The 27,742-nt window shown below is 40.6% G+C and overlaps 1 protein-coding gene across 4 annotated transcripts in view; it reads right to left on the bottom strand.

Moving 5' to 3' along the window:
* The window catches only part of VPS13B (vacuolar protein sorting 13 homolog B), a 454,815-nt gene that overhangs the window by 101,553 nt on the left and 325,520 nt on the right, over positions 1–27,742 (bottom strand). For 3 of the 4 annotated variants that reach the window (XM_081116977.1, XM_081116974.1, XM_081116976.1), the window contains exons 36-38: positions 19,447–19,839; positions 3,875–4,077; positions 110–311 (exon numbers count right to left, since the gene is read on the bottom strand). In XM_081116977.1, the coding sequence (XP_080973103.1) occupies positions 110–311; positions 3,875–4,077; positions 19,447–19,839 (798 nt within the window). The remainder of the gene's footprint in view (positions 1–109; positions 312–3,874; positions 4,078–19,446; positions 19,840–27,742) is intronic. The other variant, XM_081116975.1, reaches the window with a different exon arrangement.

Genomic DNA, 27,742 nt, shown 5'->3' with positions numbered 1-27,742 from the left:
TTGTTACCATTTAGTAAATGTGCAGTTAACACACACACACACACACACACACACACACACACACACTCACACTCACACTCACACTCACACTGAAGCTGTCACTACTTACCAGCGTCTCTTATGTACTGAAACAGACCCGTCCGCAGGTCATCTGAACTCTGCTCACTTTTGAACACCTGGCTCTTTTCCACAGGAGGGGGCACATGTGGCGCCGCTTCGGAAACTTCAACATTTCTCTCCTCATTAAGGTATCCACCGAGCAACTCGTGTAGAAGAACTAAACAATTCAAGTGTTCTTGACCCCAGAAAACCTTTAAAACCAGACGAAAAATTTTAGTGGCTTTAAAATACAAACATTTCAGGAAAATAATTAGGAACAATCATATTTGAATTAAATGCAAGGCTGCAATTATGTTTAATTTAATTACTGACAATAACTCAACTATAATTTCTAAGTAATTGGACCTATAGAATGTAATTCTATTGCTTGAGTAAATATATAAAAACAACAAAATCAATTACATCATATACTATGTATATAACAATCAATTTTAAATGCTAAATTAATGATGAAATTATGTTACTGTGAGGTAATGTTTATTAACTTAGCTAAGAGGGAAAAGAACACCTATTATAGTCTGAGAAAAGGCAATGAAGATCTTCTAGGCCAACATATTAATAAAATAAAAATAATAACCTTGTAGAATGGCTTCCTACATTTTGTCATGAGATTAAAAAAACACATATTGATTATAGGGTTCTTTTCCTTGCACTTTTATTTTTAAGAGAAAAAGACGGAATATGCTAAATGAACCTGAACTACTCAGAAGCCTCCCAGCTTCTGTGTTGAGTGAGAAAGTGCCCACACACAGTATCCCACAGCCTGAGAATCAACTGGACAGGAGCTGCAGTCGAGCTTCAGAACAAAGGTCTCAGTGTTCCTCTAAGAGAGAGGGTCGAGTTCCCTTTTCTGCAGTGAAGAATATTAGTCTATAACAGAAGTCTGACTAGTGGGTAATAATAATTATGGATTCAAAATTTCAGTAATGTTAAATTTCTCTGAATATATTGGATAAAAGCAGTATAACCATTAATTCTAAGAAAACCACATAATACACACACAAAAATATAGAGAGGTAGAAAAAAATTAACCCTATACCATGTGGCTAAGTTTAAATCCTAGGCTTAGGTCCTGCTCTCTGGAATTAAGTAAGGCATCTTAGAAATGAGGGTAAGAGATGTGATACTAAGTCTGCTTAGGTTCTCATCAATACAATTTTTTGGATCTGAAAAGATAGAGATAGGTGAAAAGTCAAGTCAAACACTCTGCTCCAGCCTTTAAATTATCAAGAGACAGAGACTTTATGTAGAGATGATATACTTTAGTTTGCTCTTATTGTGTTGTTTTATCAAAATTATTGCGGTGACATTGGTTAATAATATATAGGTTTCAAGTGTACATTTCTATGATACATGATCTGTATATTGCATTGTGTGCCCATCACCCAAAGTAAAATCTGTCAACATAAATCTGGCCCCTACTCTTATTGTTTTTAATGTGGAGTTACTTAGCTGCCTTGAGAAAATGATAATATAATTAATGTTCTTGATAAAACAAAACGAAACAATACCACATGCTTACTGTAAAATATGTGAAGATATCTGATATATGTGGAAAATCTCCAAAGCAGTACAAAGCAATAAGTTATTAAGATCCCCCACATCTAGCTCTGTGTCGGTAAGAAAACTGATGAAAAAGCTGAGGCAACACAATTTTTAGGTGAAAATAAGAAATTCACATACAATATGCTTCTATTATTCACAAATCAGTCATTTCCATTTTCTATAATTGTGCACTTCTCCAATTTTTGAATTTGTGTCAAATTTGGGGAATATCAACTCATAAAGAATACATCAACAGGAAGAATCAGAAAACCTGAATAGGCCAATAACAATTGATGAAATTGAAGCAGTAATAAAAAAAAACTCCCAGCAAACAAAAGCCCTGGCTTCACAGGGGAGTTTTACCAAACATTCAAAGAAGATCTAACACCTATCTTCCTCAAACTATTCCAAAAAAATCCAACAGGAAAGAACACTTCCAAGCTCTTTTTACGAGGCCAGCATTAGTCCAATTCCAAAACCAGATAAAGACACTACAAAGAAAGAGAATTATAGGCCAATATCCCTGATGAACATAGATGTTAAAATCCTCAACAAAATATTAGCAAATCGGATCCAGCAATATATTTAAAAGATAAATGACCAAGTGGGATTTATTCTAGGGATGCAAGGCTGGTACAATATTCTCAAATCAATAAATGTGATACATCACATAAACAAAATGAAAGATAAAAATCACATGATCACATAAATAGATGCAGAAAAAGCATTTGGCAAAATCTGACACCCATCTTTTGTAAAAACTCTCAGCAAAATGGGAATAGAGGAATCATACCTCAACATAATAAAGGCCATATGTGAAAAACCTACAGCCAACATCATACTCAATGGGCAAAAATTAAAACCATTTCCCCTAAGAACAGGAATAAGACAGAGATGTCTGCTTTCACCACTCTTATTCAACATAGTACTGGAAGTTCTAGCCATAGTGATCAGACAAGAAGAAAAAAATAAAAAGCATCCAAATCGGAAAGGAGGAAGTAAAACTGTCATTCACAGATGACGTGACATTGTACATAGAAAGCCTTAAAGTCTCCTCTAAAAAACTACTAGATTTAATAAATGAGTTTGGCATTGTAGCAGGATACAAAATTAAAACCCAGAAATCGACCCAAGTCATTATGGTCAATAAATATTTGACAAAGGAAGCAAGAACATACAATGGAGTAAAGACAGTCTTTTCAATAATAGTGTTGGGAAAATTGGACAGGTACATACAAAAAAATGAACCTAGGCCACCAACTTACACCATACACAAAAATAAACTCAAAATGGATAAAAGACTTAAATGTAAGTCATGAAACCATAAAAATCCTAAAAGAAAATGTAGGCAGCAAAATATCAGACATATCACATAGCAGAATTTTCATGGATAATTCGCTTAGGGCAAGAAAGACAAAGGAAACAATGAACAAATGAGACAACATCAAAATAAAAAGCTTCCATACAGCAAAAGAAACCAGCATCAAAATGAAAAGGGAACTCACTGTATGAGAGAATATATTTGCCAATGATACATCTGATAAGGGGTTAATTTTCCAAAATGTATAAAGTACTCACACAACTCAACAAAAGGAAGACAATCCAATTAAAAAATGGGCAGGGGATTTAAATAGACACTTCTTCAACGAGGACATACAGACGTCCAAGAGACTCATGAAAAAATGCGCAAATGTCCACCAATTGATAAATGGATAAATAAAATATGTCATATACACAAAACAGACTATTATTTGGCCATAAAAGTGAATGAAGTACTGGCACCTGCTAAAACATGGATGAACCTTGAAAACACTAAGCTAAGTGAAAGAAGCCACTCACAAAAGACCACATATTTACATGAAATGCCCAGAAGAGTAAAATAAAACAGGAAAGAAAAAAAAAAGATTAGTGGTTGCATAAGTCTAGAGGGGGGACTGCAGGATAAAGGGGAGCAAATGCTAATGAGTACAGGGTGCTGGGGTGAGTGTGTGAAAATGTTCTAAAATGGATTGCTGTGATGATCACAAAACTTTGTGAATATACTAAAAAAATCAGTGAATCACGCCCTTTAATTAGGTGAACCGTATGGAATGTGAATTGATAATGCCCTTTCTCACCACATTAAGACTTAAAATTTAGTGAGAGTCCAAAAAATGAACAAAGGCTAGCTTAAAAATTTATGGGGAAAATATAGCCAATGCCCACACACCTGCAGCAGACCTCCACTCAAATCAATGGACAGTTTTGGAATGGACTGTTCTGGGCCTGGATTGCCACTGTGTTTACACCACTTAGCTTCCAGATTGGCAGCAGCACAACATGGTCCTATGAGAATCCGGCTTCTTTCTTTGAGACTTGTTTTAAGGAGAAAATCATTTACGCTGAGTAGAAATGATGACCCAAGAATGACACCTGAAAAATAAAAAGAAATGGAGAGGGATATAAATAATAATTCTTCCTTGTCAAAAAATATGTTTGGGTGAGAACCATTTATCTTTTTTAAGAGCATTGATTCATCCTCTGTCAGTCTTCTCATTCAGTTGGCTTCCCCCTGAGTTTTATGCCATGTATATAGAATTCTGCTTATGAAGTAGGTATACCTCATTCACATTCCTAACAAAGCAATATTTGCCAAAACATTATGACTTTTTCCATGTGTGAGCATTTTAAGTTTTATGAGTAGAGACATTTTCATTAAATTGTGCAAGTTTTTCAAACAACTACATTAGGAATAAGAACAGCTGCTTCATTTGTCTATTGTTAACATGATGAGAAAGGGCAATTTTCTGTGATTTCTTACAGTAAGAGGAAAGTATATTACTCTGCTAGACACTCAAGTTTTTGACTGGCTCATGTTAAAATCAAAACAATCAAAATATATAACATGTGTTTTCTAAAAATTTTAGTTTAATCCAAACTTCACACATCATAACCACTTGAAGTTTACAAAGTCTTAAAAACAGATAGTGGCAGGTTAGATTTATGAGGAAAACTATATGCTATAGTTCAAAGTAAATATACCCAGAAAAGGAATACACTTTAAAATGTAGGTTTTCTTTTGAACTTAAACTAGAAGTGTAGATCAAAACCTTTTCATAAAACCAATGGCATACTTTAAGATATTTGAATGCAGAGTTAGAGTGGTGGGTTAACTTTCCCCCAAGGAGCTCATATTCTGAATTGTCATTGTGAATATTGAATTTCACCAGACCACATTTGTAATGCCCATGGCTTATTTTTCTAATAATATTTGATCCTTAAAAGAGATGAAAGATTAAAAAACACCTTAGGCTGACAGTATACACTTTTCAAAGTACAGTACCCACAATGACTTTTCAATTCTGTGAGATTTGGAAAACTTCATATACACTGTATGTTCCTAGTGTAGAAATAAGATACAGAAGACATCACACCCATGAAAGTGTAAGGGCTAAGACTTTCATCAAAATGATGATGGTGAATATGAATTTTTAATATTTTTTTCATAATATAAATTGTGGCACTAACACATCCATTTCATTTACACAATTTTCTTGATTCAAAGCTATACTTCACTTTGACTAAAGAAAAAAATAAAATAATAAAACAGGCCCCCAAATAAACAAGAATTAAAAATCATCTTTATTAATGGAGTTTAGAACTAAAGTCATAACTTCCTGACTTAACTGCATTATATTTCCTGAAATAGTTAAGACTTCTCAACAGTAAAGATCTGCTACATAGATATACCAATGAATTTCTTAACGGTATTAAGAAAGTATACGTTTAACTCAATACAATTATCCAGTAAATGTGCGAATTAAATTACCCTTGATTCTCAAATACATGCATCTTCATACTAGCCTACAATGAAATACTCAATTATCTGGTGGTAATCTTAATATGAGTGTCCTATTGGTCCCTCATAGGCAAAGCATTTAATATCAAAGGCTCCCTAGGTTGCTTGTCTTATTTAATGTTTGTCATCTCATCACACACCCAGACTGAAAAATCTTGGGCCCACTTTGGGGGCTCTTACTCTTAAACAGGTTCCCAAGACTTATCAACTTGTATACATCATTCTATCCAACTTCACTATTTTAAAACATCAAGGAAGAGAGGCCTTAGACTTCTAAGGGACTGGACAGAAGATCCCATCATTTTCAGCTTCAGTAGGCTGACCATGCTGGAGGCAAGGGCCATTTTATTCAGCAGAGTACTGGGCACAACAGTAGCTTGCCAGGACGTGTCCCACCGAACTGAATTGGTGGCTAAGAATCTGATCCTGTTTTCAGCTGTCTCAATCTATTTCTTAATTACAGAAGGAAAGAAAAGTCCTTGAACCTGCCATTCTTGATTTGCATCACTGTACCATGGGATAAGAAGGCTCCATGGAAGAGACCTTAGAAGCCATCTATTACAAGTTTCCTTCCTCTAAAGAAAAAAAACATGCAAAATACTTTAAATTTTGAAATAACATTACACCTGCCTAAAGTCACAAAAATATACAGAGTTCCCATATATCCTTCACCCAACTATGTGGCCACTGTATAAACCTGAAATCAGAAAATTCACATTGATGTAATACTATTAAGTACGCTACAGATCTCATTTAAGTTTTACCAGCTTCCCCATTGATGTCCTTTTCTGGTCGAGCATCCAACGTAGGATCCCCACTGAATTAGTTGCTGTCCCTTAGTCATCTTCATTCTGAGACAGATCCTCGAGCCCTCTTTGTCCTTCGTGACCTTGATACTCTTGAAGAGCGGGGCTACTGCTGCTATCAGTCTCCGCCTCTCTTTAGAGTAAGGGTAAGAGAGACAGAATGGATAACAGCAGCAACCCCAGGCCAATTATTTTGCAGAATCTCTCTCAATTGGTTTTTATCTAATGATGACTCTTTAGAAAGAGGTTATGCATTTTTGGCAAGAGAACCCTTCTCTGCATCATATTTGGGTAAGTGACACTGATGTTTTATTCCTGGTACTACTAACTCTGGTCACACGGCTAAGGTGGTGTCTTCCGGGTTTTGCCACTATGAAGTTCTTTCCCACGTATGAACGGTGAGAACCGGGGGGAGATAGTTGGAGATTACGTGCCATCCTCTTTCACATCAAACTTTTACCCGCGGGCGCTGGAAGCCGTCCCTGGTTCTCGCAGGCAGCAGCTGTCGCTGTGGTGCACAACGGTGCTGGTTTCTGATTTTTTTTGTCTTCTACATTCATTAGTTACTATTCTGCGATGAAAGAGCTGCCCCTCCTACCCCACTTATTAGTTCCCTTATCTATTTATGTCAGTGTGGACTCATAGATATTTATTTTATGGATTATAATCGATTACCCTCATTATTTACTTTGTTACTTAAATTGAACCAACTCGGGACACTGAACACCCCTTCAAGTTGGTTCCTGTGCCTTCTGATACAACCCCATCATTTTGGGGGGAACTTCTTTCCTTTCTGGCCATAAGATGTTTCAAGCTCTGACGAGGCCCAAGATGCCAGTGTAGGAAGACCCTGAATGCACCTCCTCCCACAGGCACACTGAATATACACCTATATAGGGAAATTCCTCCTGACAAAGACATGAGGATGGATGGAACAGCTTCTGCACATGCGGGAGGGACCACGCAGAGTGGGTAAGAGAGACGGAGACATCATGACAACAGCAACCCCACCCCTGACGCGGTGAGCTTCGGGTGGGAGGGACACCTCTGAGAGCCCTTCTCGGCCTGGCCTGCCCTGGGCGCAGTGAAAGCCAGGGGTTAAAGGGCACACAGACTACCTGGAAGGCGATGTATTTACTGACCCCGCAGCACCTGCCAAACAGACGAGAAACTGCCTGAACTCTCTCTGGGACTGGAGGTGCTGGTAAGGGCCAGTTTTACTGAATTATGAAGAAACAGAAAACCAGAACAGACTGATTACAAGTAATGAAATTGAGCCAGTAATTTAAAAATTCTCAAAAAAACTGAAGTCCAGGATGAGATGGCCTCACAAGAGAATTCTACCAAACATTTAAAGAATTAATGCTTATTCTTCACAAATTACTCCAAAAATTTGAAGAGGAAAAAACACTTCCAAACTCATTTTACGAGGCCAGTACCATCCTGATACAAAAATCAGACAAAGACACCACAAAAAAAGAAAATTACAGGCCAATATCCCTGATGAACACAGATGAAGAAATCCCCAGGAAAACATTAGCAAACTAAATTCAACAATACGTTAAAAGGATCATACACCATAGCCAAGAGGGGTTTATTCCAGGGTCGCAAGGGTGGTTCCACATCTGCAAATCAACCAATGTGGAGAAAAGAAACCGTGCAGCCACTGTGGAAAACAGGATGGAGGTGCCTCAAAAATTTAAGAATATAACTACCATTCGACCCGGGAATTCCAGTTCTGAGTATTTATGCATAGAAAACGAAACCACGAGCTCTAAGAGATGCGAGCCCCACCGTGCTGACTGCAGTGCTACAGTGGTCAGACACGGAGGCAACCTAAACATCTACAGGTAAGTGAAGGGGTGGCGGAAACGTGAAACACGATGAAATATACTCGGCCACAAAGAAGAACGAAACCTTGCCACTTGTGACATAGATGGACCTTGACGGTGTTATGCTAAATGACATAAGTCAGACAGAGAAAAGCAAATACCACGTGATTTCACTTATATGTGGAATCTAAGAAATCAAAACAAGTGAACAAACAAAAGAAACAGAAACAGACTCATAGGGAGAGAAAACAAACCGGTGGCTGCCAGAGGGGAGAGGCTGGGGGGCAAGGGAAAGAGGTGAAGAAATTGAGAGGTTCAAATTCTGAGTTATAAAATGATTAAGCCTAAACGCACGCACTAAGAAAACACAGGACCTACAGATGCCAGCGTGCCTTGCTTGGTCTGTTTTGTCTCCTTCCCTTTCTTTCGTGTCATGCACCACAGGGAAATTCGGAGCGGTTCACTTCTGAGACTAACCCGACTCATCCCCACGGGCCTACCTGCCCACTACACTTGCTCCACACGCCGGCCGGCTGCGGCTGTTTCTCATGAGGGAATTCAGTTATCTGTGGACCACAGGAAGGTGCACTCACAGGTATCAGCTTTTAAGTTTAAAACAGGCTCTCCATTTCCTTTTGAACATTTCCTGCTGAATTTTTAAAAACCTACAACAAAATAATAGAAACCCATGCTGGTTCAGTGGTTTTAACCGTGGTCTAAGTGACCAGTAACAAGAGATTAAGGTGATCACTCCATAACAGAGAGCGGTGAGGAGTCTCACAGGGGCCATTCATAAATGGTAAACCAAACTTCACATTTTCACCACAAAATATGAAAATCATCCCCGGGACTCACGGCAGGGCTATTAATTCTCCTTTTCCCTGCTTTCGCTCTGTGAGAAGCTGGCCTACGGGACATCGACCCCTCCTGTTTTTCTTTTTTAATCAGGAAGCATACTAAGCACCTTCCCTGAGATAAAATTAATCTTATTTTATATATCGCCACACACACATAAACCCAGGGCCACAAAGACTACTGAGCTCATAAACCGGGTACTTATACATTCAGAATCTGGTCTAAACGGCAACAGCTCAGGCGTGTGCTTTCTTCTCTAAATGAATTAATTAAGGCACTGCTGGGCAAAAGGACCGCAAGGAGAAATCATGAAGAGCATTTTCTTAGCACCGAAACCTTAGCCAAGGCTGAGGAATCTCGTTAAGTTTCATCTCTGTCTGTACATATTGCAAATAAGACAAAATGCTTACATTGGTTCTAGCTGCTGAGTATACAGGCCTTTGATGTGTTATGCTTTTCATTTTCTGTACTTTTAATTCCCCCTTACACTTCCAACAACAAGGAGAGAAGATTAAAAAAAATAAATATGCTGTGAAAGTATAAGACTTAAAATGATCAGTTATACTTTAAAAGCATGAATATCATTAAAGTTACTTAATCTCTGATCAGGTCATTTTTAAAAACGTAGTTTTGCAATAACTTTAGGCTCCCAGCGAAGTTGATAGCCTTCAGCTTCGACATCGTCTGCCCAGCTTCCCTTCATGTTAACAACTTACGACGGCATGCTCCTCGAAGCCAGCACGTTCCCATCAACACAAAACCACTAACCTCGACGCCTTACTGGGAGCTCCCCAGTGCCTCCCCTTGGGTCCCTTCCCGCGCCGCACTCCCGACCTCGCCCTCGGGCCATTCTCACCCAACAGCCAACCTCCCCCCACCGCCTTCCGTTCCACTGGAGGCTGTTCTGCCCCGCGTTTCCGCTGGCTTCTTTCAAAAAAATCTGTGTTTATATTTTTAATTTCAGCTCTAGCAAACTAATGGCAGATATTTAATTAAACTAAATGAGGTGTAGCAACATTGAGAAGTAATTTCAGGAACAACCGGTGTGATAAACAGAAATAATCCTGCTTTGCTTGCATACTGACACACTTTTCACTGAGGGTAAAAACTGAGTTCAAGGAACAAATAGTTTCGTGACCTTTCGAATCCTCCTTCAGAAGACTAATAAATGCAAACCACTTGTTTGGGAGAATGTTTACGAAGGGCTGCCAGCCCCCCATCAGCGGCCCCTGCCTGCTCGGCCCTGCCCGCCGACCGCGCGGTGCGCTCTGAGTCAGGCTTCTGTGTGTCGTTAGGAGGAGCGCTCGCATGACGTGCTAGCAGAGCATGTCCAGGTATTTTTTCATCCAGCTGGAAGTGATCTAAGGCTACCAGAAAATCAGCAAACATGTGTTAGATACATCTACAAGTCGATTTGCATAACAGCGAAGCATCAGGGCGCCTCCAAAAAGCGAGGGAGAAAATTTTTTTATCAGTATGATCCACGAGACGACGACCGGCAGTTACTAGATGACTAGAAAACAATTTTTGGTAAGTATGCTCCATAAAGAGACCATCAGAAATCTTTTCTTTTCTAATTCCTTCAACTAATTATGTCGAAGCATAAAAATGGCACTTGGGTATTTTAAACATGAAAAAAACCCACGCCTTGCTTTTCCGGTCTTGATTGAACATGTAAGTCGATCAGACTCTATTTAATAACATTAGATTTTGAAATAAGCCTATATAATTGTACCTACTGCTAAACTAAACTAAAACACAGGATAGGATTAATATAGCGAACCAAACATAAAACTGTCAGAACAGCATGGATACTGATGCTGAAGATGAAGGGGCTGCTGGTGCTCCCCGACTTTACTAAAAAGTCTAGCCATCAAATGAGAGTCCAATTGGTTGGCCTGCCTGCCAAGACATATCCAAGGCACCTAGTGATTCCCCATGGGGGGGATTTCCAGCCCCCAGGGACTCCCACCCAGTCCTCAGTGGACCCCTAGACTAACCCAAACGGCTTCCTCTGCATGTAGAAAAATGACCAGCAGCAGAAATAGAATTTTTTCCCCTTGCACACAAAGAAAGGGAGAATTACTCATGAAAGATGGAAACGTCTGCTGGATTGGTTATTTACACTTGGCCCTGCCTGGGGAAGGTATTTTTTGAGAAATGTTTTAAAACACTCGGATCCTAGAAAAACCAAACTAAAAATACCAAAGGGTGGTAGAGGGTAAATGCTTTGCCTCTTTCCTCCCCTCCGATCTGCCACCATGCTCACTGTTTTTACAGTTGTGTCAGTTTATTAGAAAAATAAAACTTGATTGGATCATGTGTCCATGTTTAAAAACACACAACCGACTGGCAGATCTGACTGTGCATGTTGGAAAGTGTGTATGACAACCTTCCCAGAGAGGAAAGAACAGCAGCAGACACACACTCCAGAGGTTCTCAGATGAGTACAGTAGCTGGTTAATTCAATTGCATTAGAAAACTGCTGGCAAATCAATTTTTCAAAAAAGTAAGTCACATGGGTGGAATAATTGGTATAAACTTATTCTAACAACGTTGAAAGCAAAATGACTTGCTAAGTAATCTGCTGCAGTGCTTAGAAACTGGTCTTGATCTACATAAGCCAGGTTTGTAAAGACTGGAGTAATAGGAAGACCAGACCATCTCGGACCACCCCTGGGCGAATCCCCTTCATCGCTCCATCTGAACTCAGTGAGGGAGTTAGGGCAGCTCAGGGGGCCTGACCCGGGGGCTCTGACACTTAGGAAGTCCCACGTTTAACGGAGGTCCACAACGTATTTTCAGGTTATTCCAAAGAGCCTGAAAGAAATCACGAGTCTGCCTGAGACAGGGCTGGGAGGTGTAGTGTGCTAAAGCTTTTGTTTTTGGTTGGAGTCACGCTAGCTATGTAACCTCAAGTGCAGTTTGTTTGGATCATGAGATCCGTGAGGGAAAGAATCAAAAGGGTTCTTGATAAAGAAAAGGAAGATCTTTAAGATAATTTTCAGCTCTAAAATTTAACGACCTATGACCTCAGCATTCATCTGCTGTGACTGAGTTGGGGGAGGTAGGAACAAAAATAACACCAATATTTTTTTGAGGAATATAATAAAATCTACACACATTAGCTCACCTAATGTTCTCAACAGCCCTGTGAATGAAGTGTTTTCGCCCTCATTTTGGAAATGAGCTAAACTGTAACTTTTACCATAATCAACTGCCAGTAAGTAGCAGGGCTGAGATTTAGACTCTGTTCGCCTCCTTCCAGCACCAGGATGCTTTATAAAAACTACTGCTGTTAGTTAGCAGTTAGTAATTTCATTTTTCCAGGTGGTAACGCAGTTGTGAATAAATGCGTTTTCCTGTCCCCAGCTGTCTTGCATGGCCTCGGTATGTTATGCCAACATAGCCTACAGGTCCCGGGGCCCAGCCAGGGAGCAAAAGAACATCTAAGATGTGTCTGCAGTCACTCATCACCAACAGGGTGGCTGTGCCAGAAACTTTCCTAGCAAATAGCCTACTGGCTTATGTGGATGAGAGGGCAACTGGCTGTGACCACAGCAAACTTGAGGCTCAGTGGGGGGCAGAGACTCTAACCCTCTCTTTTCACAGTCCCAGTGCTGGGGGCTGTAACAATTCTTGTCCACTTCACCTAATACTAACCTGTAAGGTGCAATCAAGGATGCAGAGGAGAGGCTGTGAAGTAAACCATTTCTAGCATTTAATTACTAGGACTGGAAACTTTCTTCCTCAATGGGCTTTTGCACAGAGATAACTTCATGTTAACCGATAGCATTTCTGTTGTCTAAAAAGGTCCACTTTCTCTTGTCCAAGGGCCGTTCTGCTTTAATCTGTGTTCATGGGACATTTTTATGGTATCCTTTCCTCCCCCCAAATGTATCTAAATCTAGAGAAATAATTCTGTACCATACCTTTGTTAAAATTAGGAAAGAAAGAAAAACCTTTTTTTTTTGCTATAGTACAAAAGGCACATAAAATCCACTACAATGAGGCACAGCTCTAACACATGCAACCCGACGCCAACAGTTTCCTAGCGCTCCAGATCAAGTCTGAAATTTGGTAACCAGAAACAATAGGAAGAAATAGCCTAATTTAGCTGGAGACAAGATCTGAAGGTGGATATATTGGAAGAGTAGCAACGGCCCTGGATTTCTCATTAGAGGAAAGCAGTCTTATGAAGACTTCATATTCCCCAAGAGAATCACATTCACACAATTAACAATTCTTTTGTTGGAAAAAAAGCTCTTCATTATTGCATGTGGACACATGTGGGCTGTGTAAAAACATAAGAGATGTGTAACCCACGGTAAACAGAAAGTAATGATCTTAAACAGGCCAAATCCTTGAACTCGTCATTAATAAATGTCTCCCCTGCATTCGGCTACCCGGGCTGCTGGGAGCCTGTTTTCTTCAAGTACTTCAAACACTGAAATCCAGGAACATTTATTATTTTAATCCATTACAGGCAGTGCTTGATTTAACTTTATTGGTTGTGGTGGTGGTGGTGGTTGTAAGTGGGGGTACAGCAATGTTCTTTTACACATCATTTCAAAAGGGCTTAATTATATTTTATAGCTTGGGCCAGGAATTCTGCTTGTTTTTTGTCTAACGCGGTTCAAGTGGAGTTCAGGTTGGTGATGAATCAGAAGGCGAAGTCGAGATGGTTATCTCCGGAGGAGCGGCCAAGCCGGCAGGTAGAGTGCGGCCCGGCCCCGGCCCCAGCCGAGCCGGCTGCTCCCGGCAGGGCTGTTACTTTTCACGCCACCTGGAGATTAACACGCCAGACTCCCAGCCCACAGGTCTGCAGTTCCCCTCCCGCCTCTTCTAGAGGCTCCTTCTCGTCGGGATCCGAAACGGCGACAGTGACCACACAGCACTGAAAAAATGTGCGCGAAGGACAATCATCTCGGAACACTCGAAAATGCCCAAGGCCTTATCCCGAAACACACAGCTCCCCCGGGGGGGTGCAGAGGACAGCCCAAGACGATGCCCTTGGATGACAGCGACCGCGACACGCCTGGGTGCTTTCTCATCAGCAAACATCCCTAATTTCTAACCTGTCTTCTGAGGACGTGAGAAAGCTCACCCTGACAGTAGTGTTAATATTGCTCAGGACCGCCCGAAAGCCTCTCTAGTGCTAATTATGGTGAAAAGCGCAGAGAGTGGGTCGTGTGCCGGGGGGAAGGGGACACGGGAATCCCGCCCCAAGGGCGGGTCTTACCCACTTACCCCCGACGTGAGAAAAATGACACGGGACGTGATTCTGAAAAAGAGTTGTGAGAATTTTGCTTTTGTACTTACTTCCCATTCGACTCTCAGAACTTCCTATCCTATTATTTTGAATGTCTTGTTCCACCACTGTGCACAGGAAAATGTCACTGTTGAAAAAGCTCAGTAATCCACAGGTAATTTAAGCGTAAAAGAGGAGGGACGTGCCCGTTCATCAGTAGCAACTTTGAACCTTGTTATAAAGTAATGGGAGGGAGTCAGCCCAGGATTAATAGCGGTCCTGGGCTCGGGGATGAGGGGTATCGTGTTTCCCGGCCTCCCGGCCATCTGTTCCCGGCCTCCATCTTCCTCCTGCAAACTACACACGCACCTCCACCTCGGGGACCAGAGAGGCATCAGAGCTCCTCTGCTTTTCATTATCACGAGGCCCAGCAACTGTCCCATTGTCAGGATAATCCCGTTACTCTTCCTTCTGGCTCGTGAAGGATGCCCAAACAACAAAATCCCAGATGTCAGACGCCCAACGAGGGCTCTACCTTTCCTTGAGTGCTGGGTTTAAGCTGCTTGGGACACGGTGTCAAAAATGACAGGACCCTGATGCCCACACCCAACATTCACTAAGGCCGGCCAGTGATGTGTCGAGCTGTCCACCAGCTGTGCCTCCCCTTCGGTCCTCAGTGGCTGCTTAAAAGCCAGGTTTGTCCTCTGGCTGCAACTGTCAAAGGCTTCGCTCCTTATTGTTCGGGCGCTGGAGAGAAGCCCTGTTTCTTTGTAAAAGTAACAGAAGCCTTTGGGGTGTTGTAAATGGCCTGTTACTGGAACATATTACTTCGGGCGGCCCCTCGAACGGAACGCTTTATTCCCCGCAGGCGCCTCGCCCCGAGCATCGCGGCCGGGACAGCGCCCGGAGAGGCTCCCTCGGGGCTCCGCTCACTGCCACGGCGGCCGGAGCTCCGCTGTCCTCAATTACTGGCCCGTTTCACTTTTCAGGACATGAAAAGGACCTTTAGGTTCTTTACATTTTATTGGTCCTGAACTCAGTGAACATGAGAGGAGGCATTTGTACATGGGAAAAATAATATGGTTATGCCTTTCCCCTCCTATTTTTGTTTATACACAAAGAAAAGTACATCTGGATGACAGAGGCAGGGGTAGTGAAAGTTATTTAAAAGCCACAGCTCTCCGACCAGGAGGAGCTCGCCTCGCCGCTTTCTGCACGGAGGGGAAGTCCCTGCGGAAAGGGGACCCTCGCAACTGTTCCCAGTTCTGACCAGGACCAGGCAAGATGGCCTCACTTAGCGCCTCCCAGCCCTTCGCGCAGCCGAACTCGCTGCTTCCCTCTCCTCCATCTACGCGGAGGCTGCTGACCTGAGGGCCCAGGGAAGAGCAAGGAGGCCTGACTCGCAGCCATTTCTCAGCCTGAGCCGCGCGTTTGCTGAAACCCGCCGAGTGCCGCCTCCCAGAGCCGTAATTTACTCCGACAAGGGGGGCTGGCGGGCGCGCCCCCTCCCACCCTGCCTGTGGAAAGTGCTACCCTGCTCCTGCAGAATTTATAGCTGCGCACTTACGGCTTCTCCAAAGAGACATACTTCAAACGGCAGAAAAGACTGTGTTCCGTGTGTATGTGCTGGGGGAAAGGTGGCTGTTTTTAAAAAGAACATACTACAGAATGGAATGGATTTAATGGGGAGCAGAGGAAATATTATCTGCCTTAAAATGATTCAGAAAGTAAGATATAATTTCTAAATGAGATTCATTCTGTTACAGTCATAGGATGTTTTGCAATATTATACACCAATTTTAAAAACACAAGTATTACGTCTACTAAAATCAACTTTAGGGCTCTTTTCCCAAAGACGTACGGGAGAATGTAAGTATTCTAGCAGAAATACAAGCTAGGTTATTATAAGTCACTGTTACACTAGCATCTGCAGGTGGAATTAAAAAAAATCAAGTCCCTTGAAACTCTCACAGTTGAGGACTGCAGAATAGTACAAGAGACTAAGATAACTTGTAGATTTTTTTAAAGTGGAAAATATTTAACCATTTCACTTTGTTTCAAACAATGAGCACATTTCAGTGGGTAATCTGTATATATTTTGTTGTAAAAACCAGTGCACGAGTATGAAGCATTTCAGATTTAAATTACTGACAATGTCTTGGGAAGGAAACGAATGCTCCCCTCCACTGTTTTATTATTCCCCTTTCCCAGGCACCCTCCACAAGCTTAGGACAGTTAAATGATAAAAACACCACCAGGCAAACTGAAATATTTTTGTACCTTTCAGAAGGGAGGGAACATGCCTACAACACATTCTCAGTTGTGTTTCTCTAAATATTACTTAGAACATAGGATTCCTCCAGCATTACAAATCTACTTCAGCTCCTAAATTAAAACTCATCTGGAGAGGACCGTTTCACCCTGTTTATATAACATTGTCACATAAAGAGTGTTAAAAAAAATATTTCACTAAAAATAGCTTGCGTAAGTTAGGGATTAGAGTAGTTTCTGCTGCTATAATTATTCCTTTGTAGTTTTTTCCATGATGTTTTTGCGCAGTGTTTTTGACTGTGTTTATTAAAGTCAGCACATCAAAAAGGATCAAAGAGAAAGTGAGTGAGAACCAGAGAAACCCCAAGTGTGTTGTCTCATTGGGGAGTTATGCAGATTCGCATAAACAAGTGCAAATTGCTGAGGTTTTAATGAAAATTTTCTACAATTATTTTATCTTAAGTCATTCTATACAGTAACATCTGTACAGCAGATGGCTATACTGTACCAAGGCAATGTTCCCCTTTCTTTCTCTGTTTAATAGTACATCTGAGATGACTACTTTTGTCACTGTGCTCAATTTGGTTCAGCAAATAATTTGAAAAGTGCAGCTGCTGCAGATGGTCACAATAGTTATATAAACTATAAAATCAAAGACACAGTTAAGTATTTCTGTATTAGATTCAAACTATAAAACTCTGACATTAACTCTGTGGAGCTCAAAGATACACTATAAAAATTGTGGTTGGATGCAGTACGATGTCACTTGAAAAATATGAAATATGACTACTGGTAGATTTTTTTTTGGTGGGGGATACTGTTAACTACTTATCAAAAATGGACCTCGAATATATAATTATGTATATTTCACCCAAGTTACAGAGCTTGGGATTTTTAAGATATTCAACTATTCAATAAAATTAACATTCAAAGTTTAAATTATATTTTACTTTAAAAAAGTTTTGTTTAGCTAAAAATCAATTTTTGAAAAATATGTAGTAATCTTTCAATTATAATTTTCTAGAAATCAGTCTTCAGCCAAAACCAGAACTTAATCTTATTTCACTTAATTATAATTTATTATTATTTTGCTGACTTTGTTATCTTCTTAAAATGTTGAGCATGTCATTACATTGAGCACAAACGCACAGAGAACTGATGTGAGGCCCATTATGTTCTCATAATGAAGCTGTTCCTTTTCATGGCTAACTTCAATCTGTTTTGGTTTGTTGACACAAATATTTTAGAAATTAGCTGGATACCACAATTAGAGGTGCATAACTTATGTCTTAGTCAAAGCTATAGTTGCTATGTCTGTGTTTAACTAGGTTAAAAAGCATAAATGTAAAAGAAACAGGGGTCCGCAGTTTCTCTGGAATGGAGGGAAAGGAACCAATTACAAAAGCAGGATGAGTCTCCTACCTTGTACAGCTCAGTGAGCGGATTTTAGTATGTTTCAGAGATGTTTACGAGGATAGACGCAGAATTGCACACAGGACATTTACACTCTCTCGCTCTGAGTCCTGACCTTTCCCTGCTATGTGACTAAGGTGTAACTGGAAAGGCGTGGGAACCGGCCAGCGTTGTCTGGGTTGCAGTTTATTTGTGGATAAATCAGACATCGTAGCCTCCAGTGTTTCATAGTCTTTCATGTCCCATGGGCCTTACCTTTTTCATTTATAACTTTTAAGACAATAAAAAAATACAGTGCTTTTAGCTGGCTTGGTCACAAATATTTCTGGTGAGAAAGAAATAAATCATCTATTCTTTGGCCTAAAATTCGTACTTCTCAACTATAAACCTTTTTCTTTATCTCTTAAACTATTGTGCCCAAACTGACTGTATGGAACTGAGTTATAGTCAGTCTCCAGCTGCCACTTAATTACTTTTTAGTGAGCCACCAAGTTGCATACAGTTTTAGGATTTACTTTATCCCCCAATACCCCCAATTCTTTCCTGCAAATTAAAGTGGAAAAAAATGTTTCCCTTTTGCTACTTTACTTTCAAAGTAAAACTTCTGGCACTGTGCCCTGAACTTTTACAGTAGCAGTTCCAGTGACTGAAAACTGTTATTTCCCACCTGTGCCTCGTCTTTTCTCTCCCTCCTCGCATTCCTTCTGCCTACCCTTTCTGATTCAGTGTGAAAAAGCACCTACCACTTTAGTCATGGTACCAAAAGGGGAAAATGTAGGTGTCACCGCCTGTTAATTCTTCCCCTCTGCGCCCATCGGGCAGTCAGTGCGCGGGGTCCACGCCCCCCTTTGCTGGGCCGAGCACAGAAAGCAGCACCGCGTTTCCCGGCCGGGCGCCGCTGCCTGATCGCCCGCAACGACACTGTCCTTGAGGAGCTGAACCCTGACTTCTGTGACGCTCTGTGACGCATACCTGCCACTAGAGCAGTTTCTCTTTTTAAATAAATCGTTACCAGAGACTTAACGCAGTGCACTGGACTCACCTGTACAGCTTTGGCGACACAGATTTCTGGGCTCCATGCCCAGCGTTTCTGATTCAGTAGGTCAGGGGCAGGGCCTGAAAATGTGCATTTCTAACAAGTTCTCAGGTGTTGCTGGTGCAGTGGGTTCTGAGACTACCCTGAGAACCACGGCTCTAACGGCTGATAAAGCCACTGTTTGTTGTTCCACTACGGCCCCTTCAGGGAACAGAGATTTAGGAATGAACAGTTTTAAAGGTGCTCATAGGAACATGCCTGAAAAGTGGAAAGGGCTGTTTAGTTTAGGGCATTAAAATACTTAAAAGCTCAAAGGATTTGTTATAAAATTTTCTCTAAAATAAGGTCACAAGCCAGAAATGTCCCTGTCTCTGATGGCCCTTAAAACTTCTAACCTCCAAATAATACAAACCATCAAAGTTACTTTCAGATGGCAACAAGTCACACTGTCACCTCCCTCCCCCCGTTCTGTGACTTACCAGGTACTCTCTGTGCTGCTTTAACATTAAGGCTTCCACTGAGGGTCGACAAGGATGCTAACAGGCATGGCTTATTAGGGTGCGGGACAGTTTCCATGGCAACCACGATCTGAGTAGTGTGGACAGAAATTTTCTGGAAGCAGGAAACCGTTCTCCACACATTTTCTTGAAATGGAACCTTCTGTGCTCCGTCACCATGGACTCTGGGCTTAGACGACTTTCCCCGGTAACATCTGGAGGCCGGAGGCTCGTCCTGCCGCACAGTGTCCAACGGAGCTGAAGTCTCACTGCCGTGCGCGTTTTTGATCTTCCTTAAAAAATGGTTGATCTGATCCAGTTTGGTAAAACTCAGGTTTGCTTTCAAGGGCTTTGATATTTCCAAGTTGATGTCTGCTACAGAATTGAAAAAAGTAAAAAAAATTACTGACGCGCTCTTACTGAATGTAAGCCTTTACTTCCCGTCAACGTCCCACTGACGTCCCCAGCACGTGCGCTGTGGTCTCCTTAGGGCGCCAGATGCTGCAACCCATTTACCAACCACCTCACTGTCCTTTCCACATAGGCACTGGAAGGAGCACTTTCCCTGGACTATTACATGCCCACATTCCTTCCTTAATCCTGGGACTCCCTGTCCCCGAGAGTACAGGCCACACGTGGACATCTACTTTGCTCTCCAACCGACGCAAAATGGAGCAGCCCTTCCAGTTCATTACTGCAACTGGCATCCCTCCCGCCAGGGCAAAAGGACCCCCCTAGTATCCAGCACAAACTCTGACACAAATGCTGGTATTAATAACACGTGTCCGATGGACTAACCGAAGTAGCCTCCCCTACCATTCTCTGATCAAATACACGCACAGAATGTTTGTTTCGCCTTGTGACCTGCTGAAAACCAGAAGAGTCCCTACATCTTTCCCTATGTATTTTACATTGATAACATTTCAAATACCTCTTTGTGGGTAGACTGAAATTTCTGAAAACCTACAGTCCATTTTACATGCATCATATACTAGAAGCTGTCCTTATCTGCCACTTAGCCACCAGGCATTAAAACTCACAGCCTTATTATTCCCATGTTTGCCTTATTTCATTGCCTTTCTTATGTTTTCATTATCAATCAGACAGAAGACCATAAGCATCGTGAAGGCAGAGTATGTCACGCACCTAAATTATGTCCAAGGACTAGCACAGTGTGCCTCACATATGTATGTAGTCAATCAATGTTTGAGCTTAACTGAACCTAACAAGTGTTCTTTCCACTAGAGCCTGAAGATATGATTCAAGACATAATCCCAGATGAAGCCAGGAACAGCAAAGTTATTAAGAAGCTAAAGTTAATAGTCTTTATTAATAATTTCATTATCTACATCTCTCTTCATAAGGAGGACCTCTTCTCACCTTCCTCGGTATCAGCACCTCTGGGTTTCCTCCTGGCTACCCAGGCTCCCTCAGGGTACCACCCCTTTTAAGAGTGCCTTCTTTTGGGTTTCTTTAAGCAGGGCTAGCAAAACTCTGAGAGTCCAGCTTCTCACTAGTTGTTCATTGGAAAGAGTCAGATATCTGAGTCACTTGTCTGTAATAGTAAAAAGTTCCCTGCTCTCATATTTTTTAAACAGCAAAAATATCCTAACTTAGAGGAATTACTTTTAAAAAATATCTTATTGACATATAACTCACATACCATACAACTTACCTTCTTAAAGTATATAATTCAGTGGTTGTTAGTATACTGACAAGATTGCACAAACATCACCACCGTATGATTCCAGAACATTATCATCACCACATGCACACAAAATCCCAACCACCTAGCGGTCACTCTCCATCCAGTCCCCATCTCCAGCCCCAGCAATCCCTCCTTGAATTTCTGTCTCTACACATCTGCCTGCTCTGCACATTTCATATAAATGGAATCAAACAATATCTGGCCCTTTGCGTCTAGTTTCTTTCAGTTAGCATACTGCTTCGAGGTCCACTCACATTGAAACAGGCACCGTCAGTACGTCGCTCCTTTTTGTGGCTGGGTAATACTTCATCATCGGGGGTGGCACATTTTGTTTATCTATTATCAGCTAATGGACATTTGGGTTGTTTCTACTTTTTGGCATCTACCAACATTCACGTGCAACTTTTTTTGTTGACTTTTTTCCAGTTCCATTAGATACCTTCCTAGGAGTGGGACTGCCAGGTCATATTTGATTCCCCCAGCCTAGCTGGTGTGAAGTGGCACTCCACTGTCATTTCCGTTTGTATTTCCATAATGACTAACGACGCTCTAAGAAATATCCAAGATTCTACTGCCCATATTTTCTTCTAGGATTTTTATGGTTTCGAGTCTAACATTTAAGTCTTTAAGTTCTTGCCTCTTTTGTCAAATACTGACCATAATGGTGCAGGTTTACTTCTAGGCTCTCTAGTGTGTCCCACGGATCTGTGTCTGTCTATGTGCCAGGCCCATGCTGTCTTGATTACTATGGCCTTGTAGTGCAGTTTGATGCCAGGCAGCGTGATTCCGCCAACTCCGCCCTTCTTTCTCAGGATTGCTGTGGCTACCTGGGGTCTTTTGTGGTTCCATGTGAATTTTTGAGATATTTGTTATAGCTCTGTGAGATATGCCACTGGTATCTTGATAGGAATTGCGTTGAATCTATAGATTGCTTTGGGTAGTGTGGTTGTCCTAATGATGTTAATTCTTCCTATCCATGGACAGGGTACATGCTTCCACTGATTTGTATCTTCAATATCTTATAGTCTTCCAAGTACAGGTCTTTTACATCCTTGGTTAACTTCATTCCTAGGTTTTTTGTTTTATTTGATGCCTTGTGAATGGGACTGTTTTCTTAGTTTCCCTTTCTTATAGTTCATTATTGGTGTAGAAAAATGCAACTGATTTCTGGGTATTTTGTACCCTGCTACTTTAATGAATTCATTGATCAATTCTAGTAGTTTTTTGGTACAATCTTTAGGGTTCTCTATATACAGTATCATGTCGTTTGCAAATGATGACAGTTTTATTTCCTCTTTCCCAATTTGGATGCCTTTTATTTCTTCTTCTTGTCTGTTGGCTGTGGCTAGGGCTTCCAGTAATATGTTGAATAAGAGTGGTGAGACTGGACATCCCTGTTTTGCTCCTGATCTTAAGGGAAATGATTTTAGTTTTTGCCCATTAAGTATAGTGTTGGCTGTGGGTTTGTCATACATGGCCTTTATTACTTTGAGATATGTTCCCTCTATTCCCACTTTGCTGGGAGTTTTCATCTTAAATGGGTGCTGGATTTTATCAAATGCTTCTTCTGCATCTATTGATAAGATCATGTGATTTTTGTCTTTCAGTTTGTTTATGTAGTGTATCACATTTGATTTGTGGATATTGTACCAACCTTGCATCCCCAGAATAAATCCCATTTGATCATGATGTATGATGTTTGGAATGTATTGCTGGTTCTGGTTTGCTAATATTTTGTTGAGGATTTTAGCATCTATGTTCATCAGGGATACTGGCCTATAATTTTCTTCCTTTGTAGTGTTTTTATCTGGTTTTGGAATTAGGATAATGCTCGCCTTGTAAAATGAGCTTGGAAGTCTTCCCTCCTGTTGAATTTTTTGGAATAGTTTGAGAAGGATAGGTGTCAGTTCTTCTTTGAATGTTCGGTAAAATTCACCTGTGAAGCCATCCAGTCCAGGACTTTTGTTCGTTGAGAGGTTTTTTGTTGTTGTTTTTTTACTGCTTCAGTTTCACTAGTTGTAATCTGTCTATTCAGAGTCTCCGATTCTTCCTGATTCAGTTTTGGAAGATTGCATGTTTCCTGGAATTTATCCTTTTCATCCTGATTGTCCAATTTGTTGGCATATAGTTGTTCATAATATTTTCTTACAATCCTTTGTATTTCTGTGGAGTTAGTTGTTACAAAAATCTGACTTTTGACTCATTTTATTCTCTCTTTTCCTGGTCCAAATTCACTCACTGATTTAAGTTCTGTCAATTTTACTTCCAAAATATTGCTTGAAATCAATTCCCTTCTCTCAGCATTCCTGTTACTCCCCATTTCTCTCCTCCACGCCTTTGATATTGTTCAGCAATTGTGAAGCCTCCTAAATGGTTTCTCTGTCTAGACTGATTCTGGTCAATCTAGTCTCCTGTGTAATTTCCAAATGATTTGTGTCTAATACAATCCTGATTGGCTTACTAAAACTCTTTAATGGCTCTTCTTTCTCTTGAGAATAAAAGACCAAGCTCCTTAAAATGGAAAAAAAAAAGCCCCACTTTTCCTTAGCTACAGCTATCCACACCTCACACTAAAGTTCCAGAAATATCAGAGTTTATAGAACCCACTTTCCCTAACTCAAGTCATCACCACTAGGCTTCTGCTCATCTTGTTCCTTTATCTAATGTACCCTCTCTTTGCCTAACACTTAACCTACAGGACACTGCTCAGCATTTTCTCCTAGGACCTGATCTGCAAAACTGGCCCTGCATAAGTATTTTAAATGAGATTATGTTGCCCACCAATCCAGAAGATCGTGAGTACACATTTTTTATCTTTAATACTTAGTACTGGGCCTCAAACGCAACACGAGGTATGTTTGGTCATTCACGCTGGTTCTGTGCCAGGCAGAACTCTAAGATGACTTTCCTCCCCAAGATTCCTGCCACCTGGTCATTGAATCAAACACTAATCCAGACACTGCCGTGCTGTAAGGGGATTTTATAGTTGTGATACATATCCTAGGTCAGTTGAATTTAAGACACAGAGATCATCTAGGAGGTCTGACCTAATTATATGAGCCCTTTAAAAGGCTCATGAAGGAGGTAGGAGGGGGAGTCAGAGAGATCTGAAGGAGAAGGGCTCTGGGATATGTCATCGCTGCTGTGGGGATTGTGGGGATCATGTGAGGAGGGCTGGGCAGCCCTAGAGCTGAGGGCAACCCTGGCCAACAGCTGACAAAGAATTGGGGATATCAGTCGTACAGCCACAAGAAATTGGATTATAGAAACAAAGATAATGAGTTTGAAAGTGGATTCTTCCCTGTAGCTTCCCGATTAGAGCCAGGCCAACTGACACCTTGATTTCAGCTGTGAGATTCTGAGCAGTAACTCCAGCTGAACCCACCAGGACTTCTCAGCTGCAGGACTGCAAAACAATATGTTTGTGTTGCTGTAAGCCAGCAACATCTGTGGTAATTTATTATGCATCAATAGAAAACGAGTCCTAACTCCATGTGCCTATTTACCCACACAATACTTCCAGTTTCTAATGCGATCATAATGGACTTTCAAAAACTAGGAATATTTGCCTGTTTCTTTTACTTTTCCCCCAAAGCAAAAACATCTTCTTTCTGTTAGTTGCCAATTCCCTCTCTTTAGAAATTATTTCAAGGTTCTGGGAAAGATGAAACCCTGCCTCTGCCACTCTATGCAGCTACAAAATCTGGAGAGAATACAGCTATAAAACCTACACAGAGCAGCTACTTGAGGGCTCTGAAAAGTAAATGGTAACAGGTAGATTGGAGATGACTGGATTTCAAAATAACACCAAAATCGTGGTGAGTTTCTCATTTTTCCTCCCATATTTCCCAGCCTGGACTAAAGGTATATCAAAGCCTAGGAGTGGGCATCGGGTACAAAAATAGGGGGTACTACAGAAACCCTCTATTTCTGGCTTCCAGAAGTGAAAAGGGATTTCCTAATGCACAGAGGGTTAATAAAATCCCTCACTGCTTCCTTCTTTCTTTTCTTCACTCTCTTGTGCTGCAGAAAACAGAAGAGCAAAAAATACTCCTCAGCGCATTTTATAAAATCATTACTGATACCCAAACCAGACAAAGACAATAAAAGTACAGACCAATATCCCTTAAAAAGAGAGATATAAAACTCCTCAAAAAAGTTAGAAACCAAATCCAGCAACATATATAACTAATAATATACCTCCACCAAGAGGCGTGGGTTTATCCTGGAGCTACAAGGTTGCTCCAATCTTGGAAAGTCAATCAATGTAATGGCATTACCAGTTTATAAAACAAAAACAAGATCATACCAATTGATGCAGAAAAAGTGTTTGAAAAATTCAATATCCAATATCTATTTACAGTAAGCTACCAAATAAAGAAGTAAGCTACCAAATAGAGAAGTATCGCTAACATCATACTTACTCATGAAGGACTGAATGCTTTTCCCCTAAGATTAGAAACAAGGAAAGAATATACACTCTCACTACTCCTGCTCCACATACCACTAGAAGTCCTAGCCAATGTAATAAGGCAATAAACCAACCAATCAACCAACAAATAAATAGCAGGAAAATTAAAAACGAAGAAATAAAATGATGTCTATTGACAGATGACATGATTGTCCATGTAGAAAACTCCACAGAATCTACAGAAAAACTCTTACAATTAGTAAGTGAATTTGGTAAAATTTTAGAATACATGATCACCAGCCAAAAATCAACTGAATGGCAGACAAGAACATACAAAGATGTTCAACATCATTAGTCATTAGAAAAGAGCAAATTAAAATGACTATGAAATATCTATCAGAATGGCTAAAAAAATACTGACAATAAAAGGGCTGGAGAGGTTACGGAGCTAGTGGGACTCTCATACATCAAATGATACAGCCACTCTGGAAAATACTTTAGCAGTTTCTAATACGACCTATATGACCCAGCACTACCACACTTAGGTACTTATTTATCACAGAGGAACGAAAACTTATGCTCATACAACTTGTACACAAATGTTTACAGTAGCTCTATTCATAATCACCAAACTGAAAACAACTTAAATGTCCTTCACTGGATGAACTGTTAAACTGTGACACATCCACATAATTGAGTACTACTCAGCAGTAAAAAGGAATGTACTACTTGACTCATGTAACAAGTTGGTTGAATCTCAAATGCAGTATGTAAGTGAAAGAAGCCAGTCTGGAAAGCCTACATGCTGTATGACTCTCCTTGTATGACATTCTCAAAAAAAGCTAAACAAACAACAGACAAGAGCCCTAAAGTGATGGAGAGCAGTTGTGCGAGCTCAGGGTTTAGGGGAAGGCATGACTATAAAGGAATACCAACCATGAGAGTTTTTCAGGATAATCAAAGTGTTCTAGATCTTAATAGTGGCAGTGGTTACACAAATCTACACAAACGTTAAAATTCCTAGAACTGTACACCAAAAAGGGCATTTTTACTGTACATTAAAAAAAAAAAAAGACAAAATTATTTCAATGGCTTTGTTGTATGTGTCAGGATAGTTTTTTCCATTTCGTTATTTTCTCACGTGTTTCTCAAAAGGCTTGAACGTGTCCATGGCTCTTAGAAGTAGGGGATCCCACTTCAGGCATGTTAAGCAGCTTTGTGCTAGGTCAGTTTTTCAGGTTAACTTTCTACTCTCTGGAGCCCCTCCAACAAGGTAGTGAAACACTTATAATAATTAATGGTGAGAGCAGGGTTGTCCTCTGTAGAAGGTAAAAAAAAAAATTTTTTTTTTAAATGGAATGCTACTTCTGAATGTTAGGGAAGCCACAGGACAATTCCTGATCTTACTAACACCAAATGCTGAGGCCCATGAAAATTAGGGGCTTTAATTTGACACCTAGACTAGAGTTAGTTAAGCCAGTAAAACTCAAAAGCAAAGTAGTTTAAATTATGAGAGAGAATACATTCATATGACTTGGCTTATATTACAAAACAAATTTTAAAAGAAGGTTCCTTTTTATCAGTAGAGTTCAAATGGTGATAATTCAGAAAAAAGTACTCAAATCTAGTACATTCACCAATCATCTAGACTGGTGAATTTCAACTATGAATCTATTTGAGTTATACTATTGACCTTATTTTATCAAATATAAATACCTTTGAATAGTCTGAAATCAGAAAGGTTCATTTCCCAAAGCAGCATCAAGGACAGCCCACAGTGTTTATTCAGTACGAGTCTAGTAGCTCAGAACGGTGATGGCCAGGACGTCATGAATTGCATACAGCTGCCCTGTCTTGCTCTATCCTAATGAGCCACGAATCTGCACTGGGTCACAAGTTTATATATAACACTTAACCAGGACTCAACGAACTTTAGGAATAAGAAAATCTGAGGCAATATCTTGGGTCTCTATCATAAAGTTTGTCCTCAAGTCTCAGTGTGATTTAGAACTTTAATAACTTCAGAAGCACAACTGCTATAGAACTGTTTTAAAAATCATTTGGAAGTCTAATTATTTAAATTTCTTATAGGTTTCTTTTGTTTTATTAACTTGAGTTGTGGATTTTAACTGTGTGTGTGCAGGTCTCTGGCTCGGAAC

The sequence above is a fragment of the Miniopterus schreibersii genome (assembly GCF_964146895.1).
Source record: "Miniopterus schreibersii genome assembly, chromosome: 17".
In the NCBI taxonomy this organism is placed as follows: Eukaryota; Metazoa; Chordata; class Mammalia; order Chiroptera; family Miniopteridae; genus Miniopterus; species Miniopterus schreibersii.
This window is presented reverse-complemented; position numbering and strand designations above follow the sequence as displayed.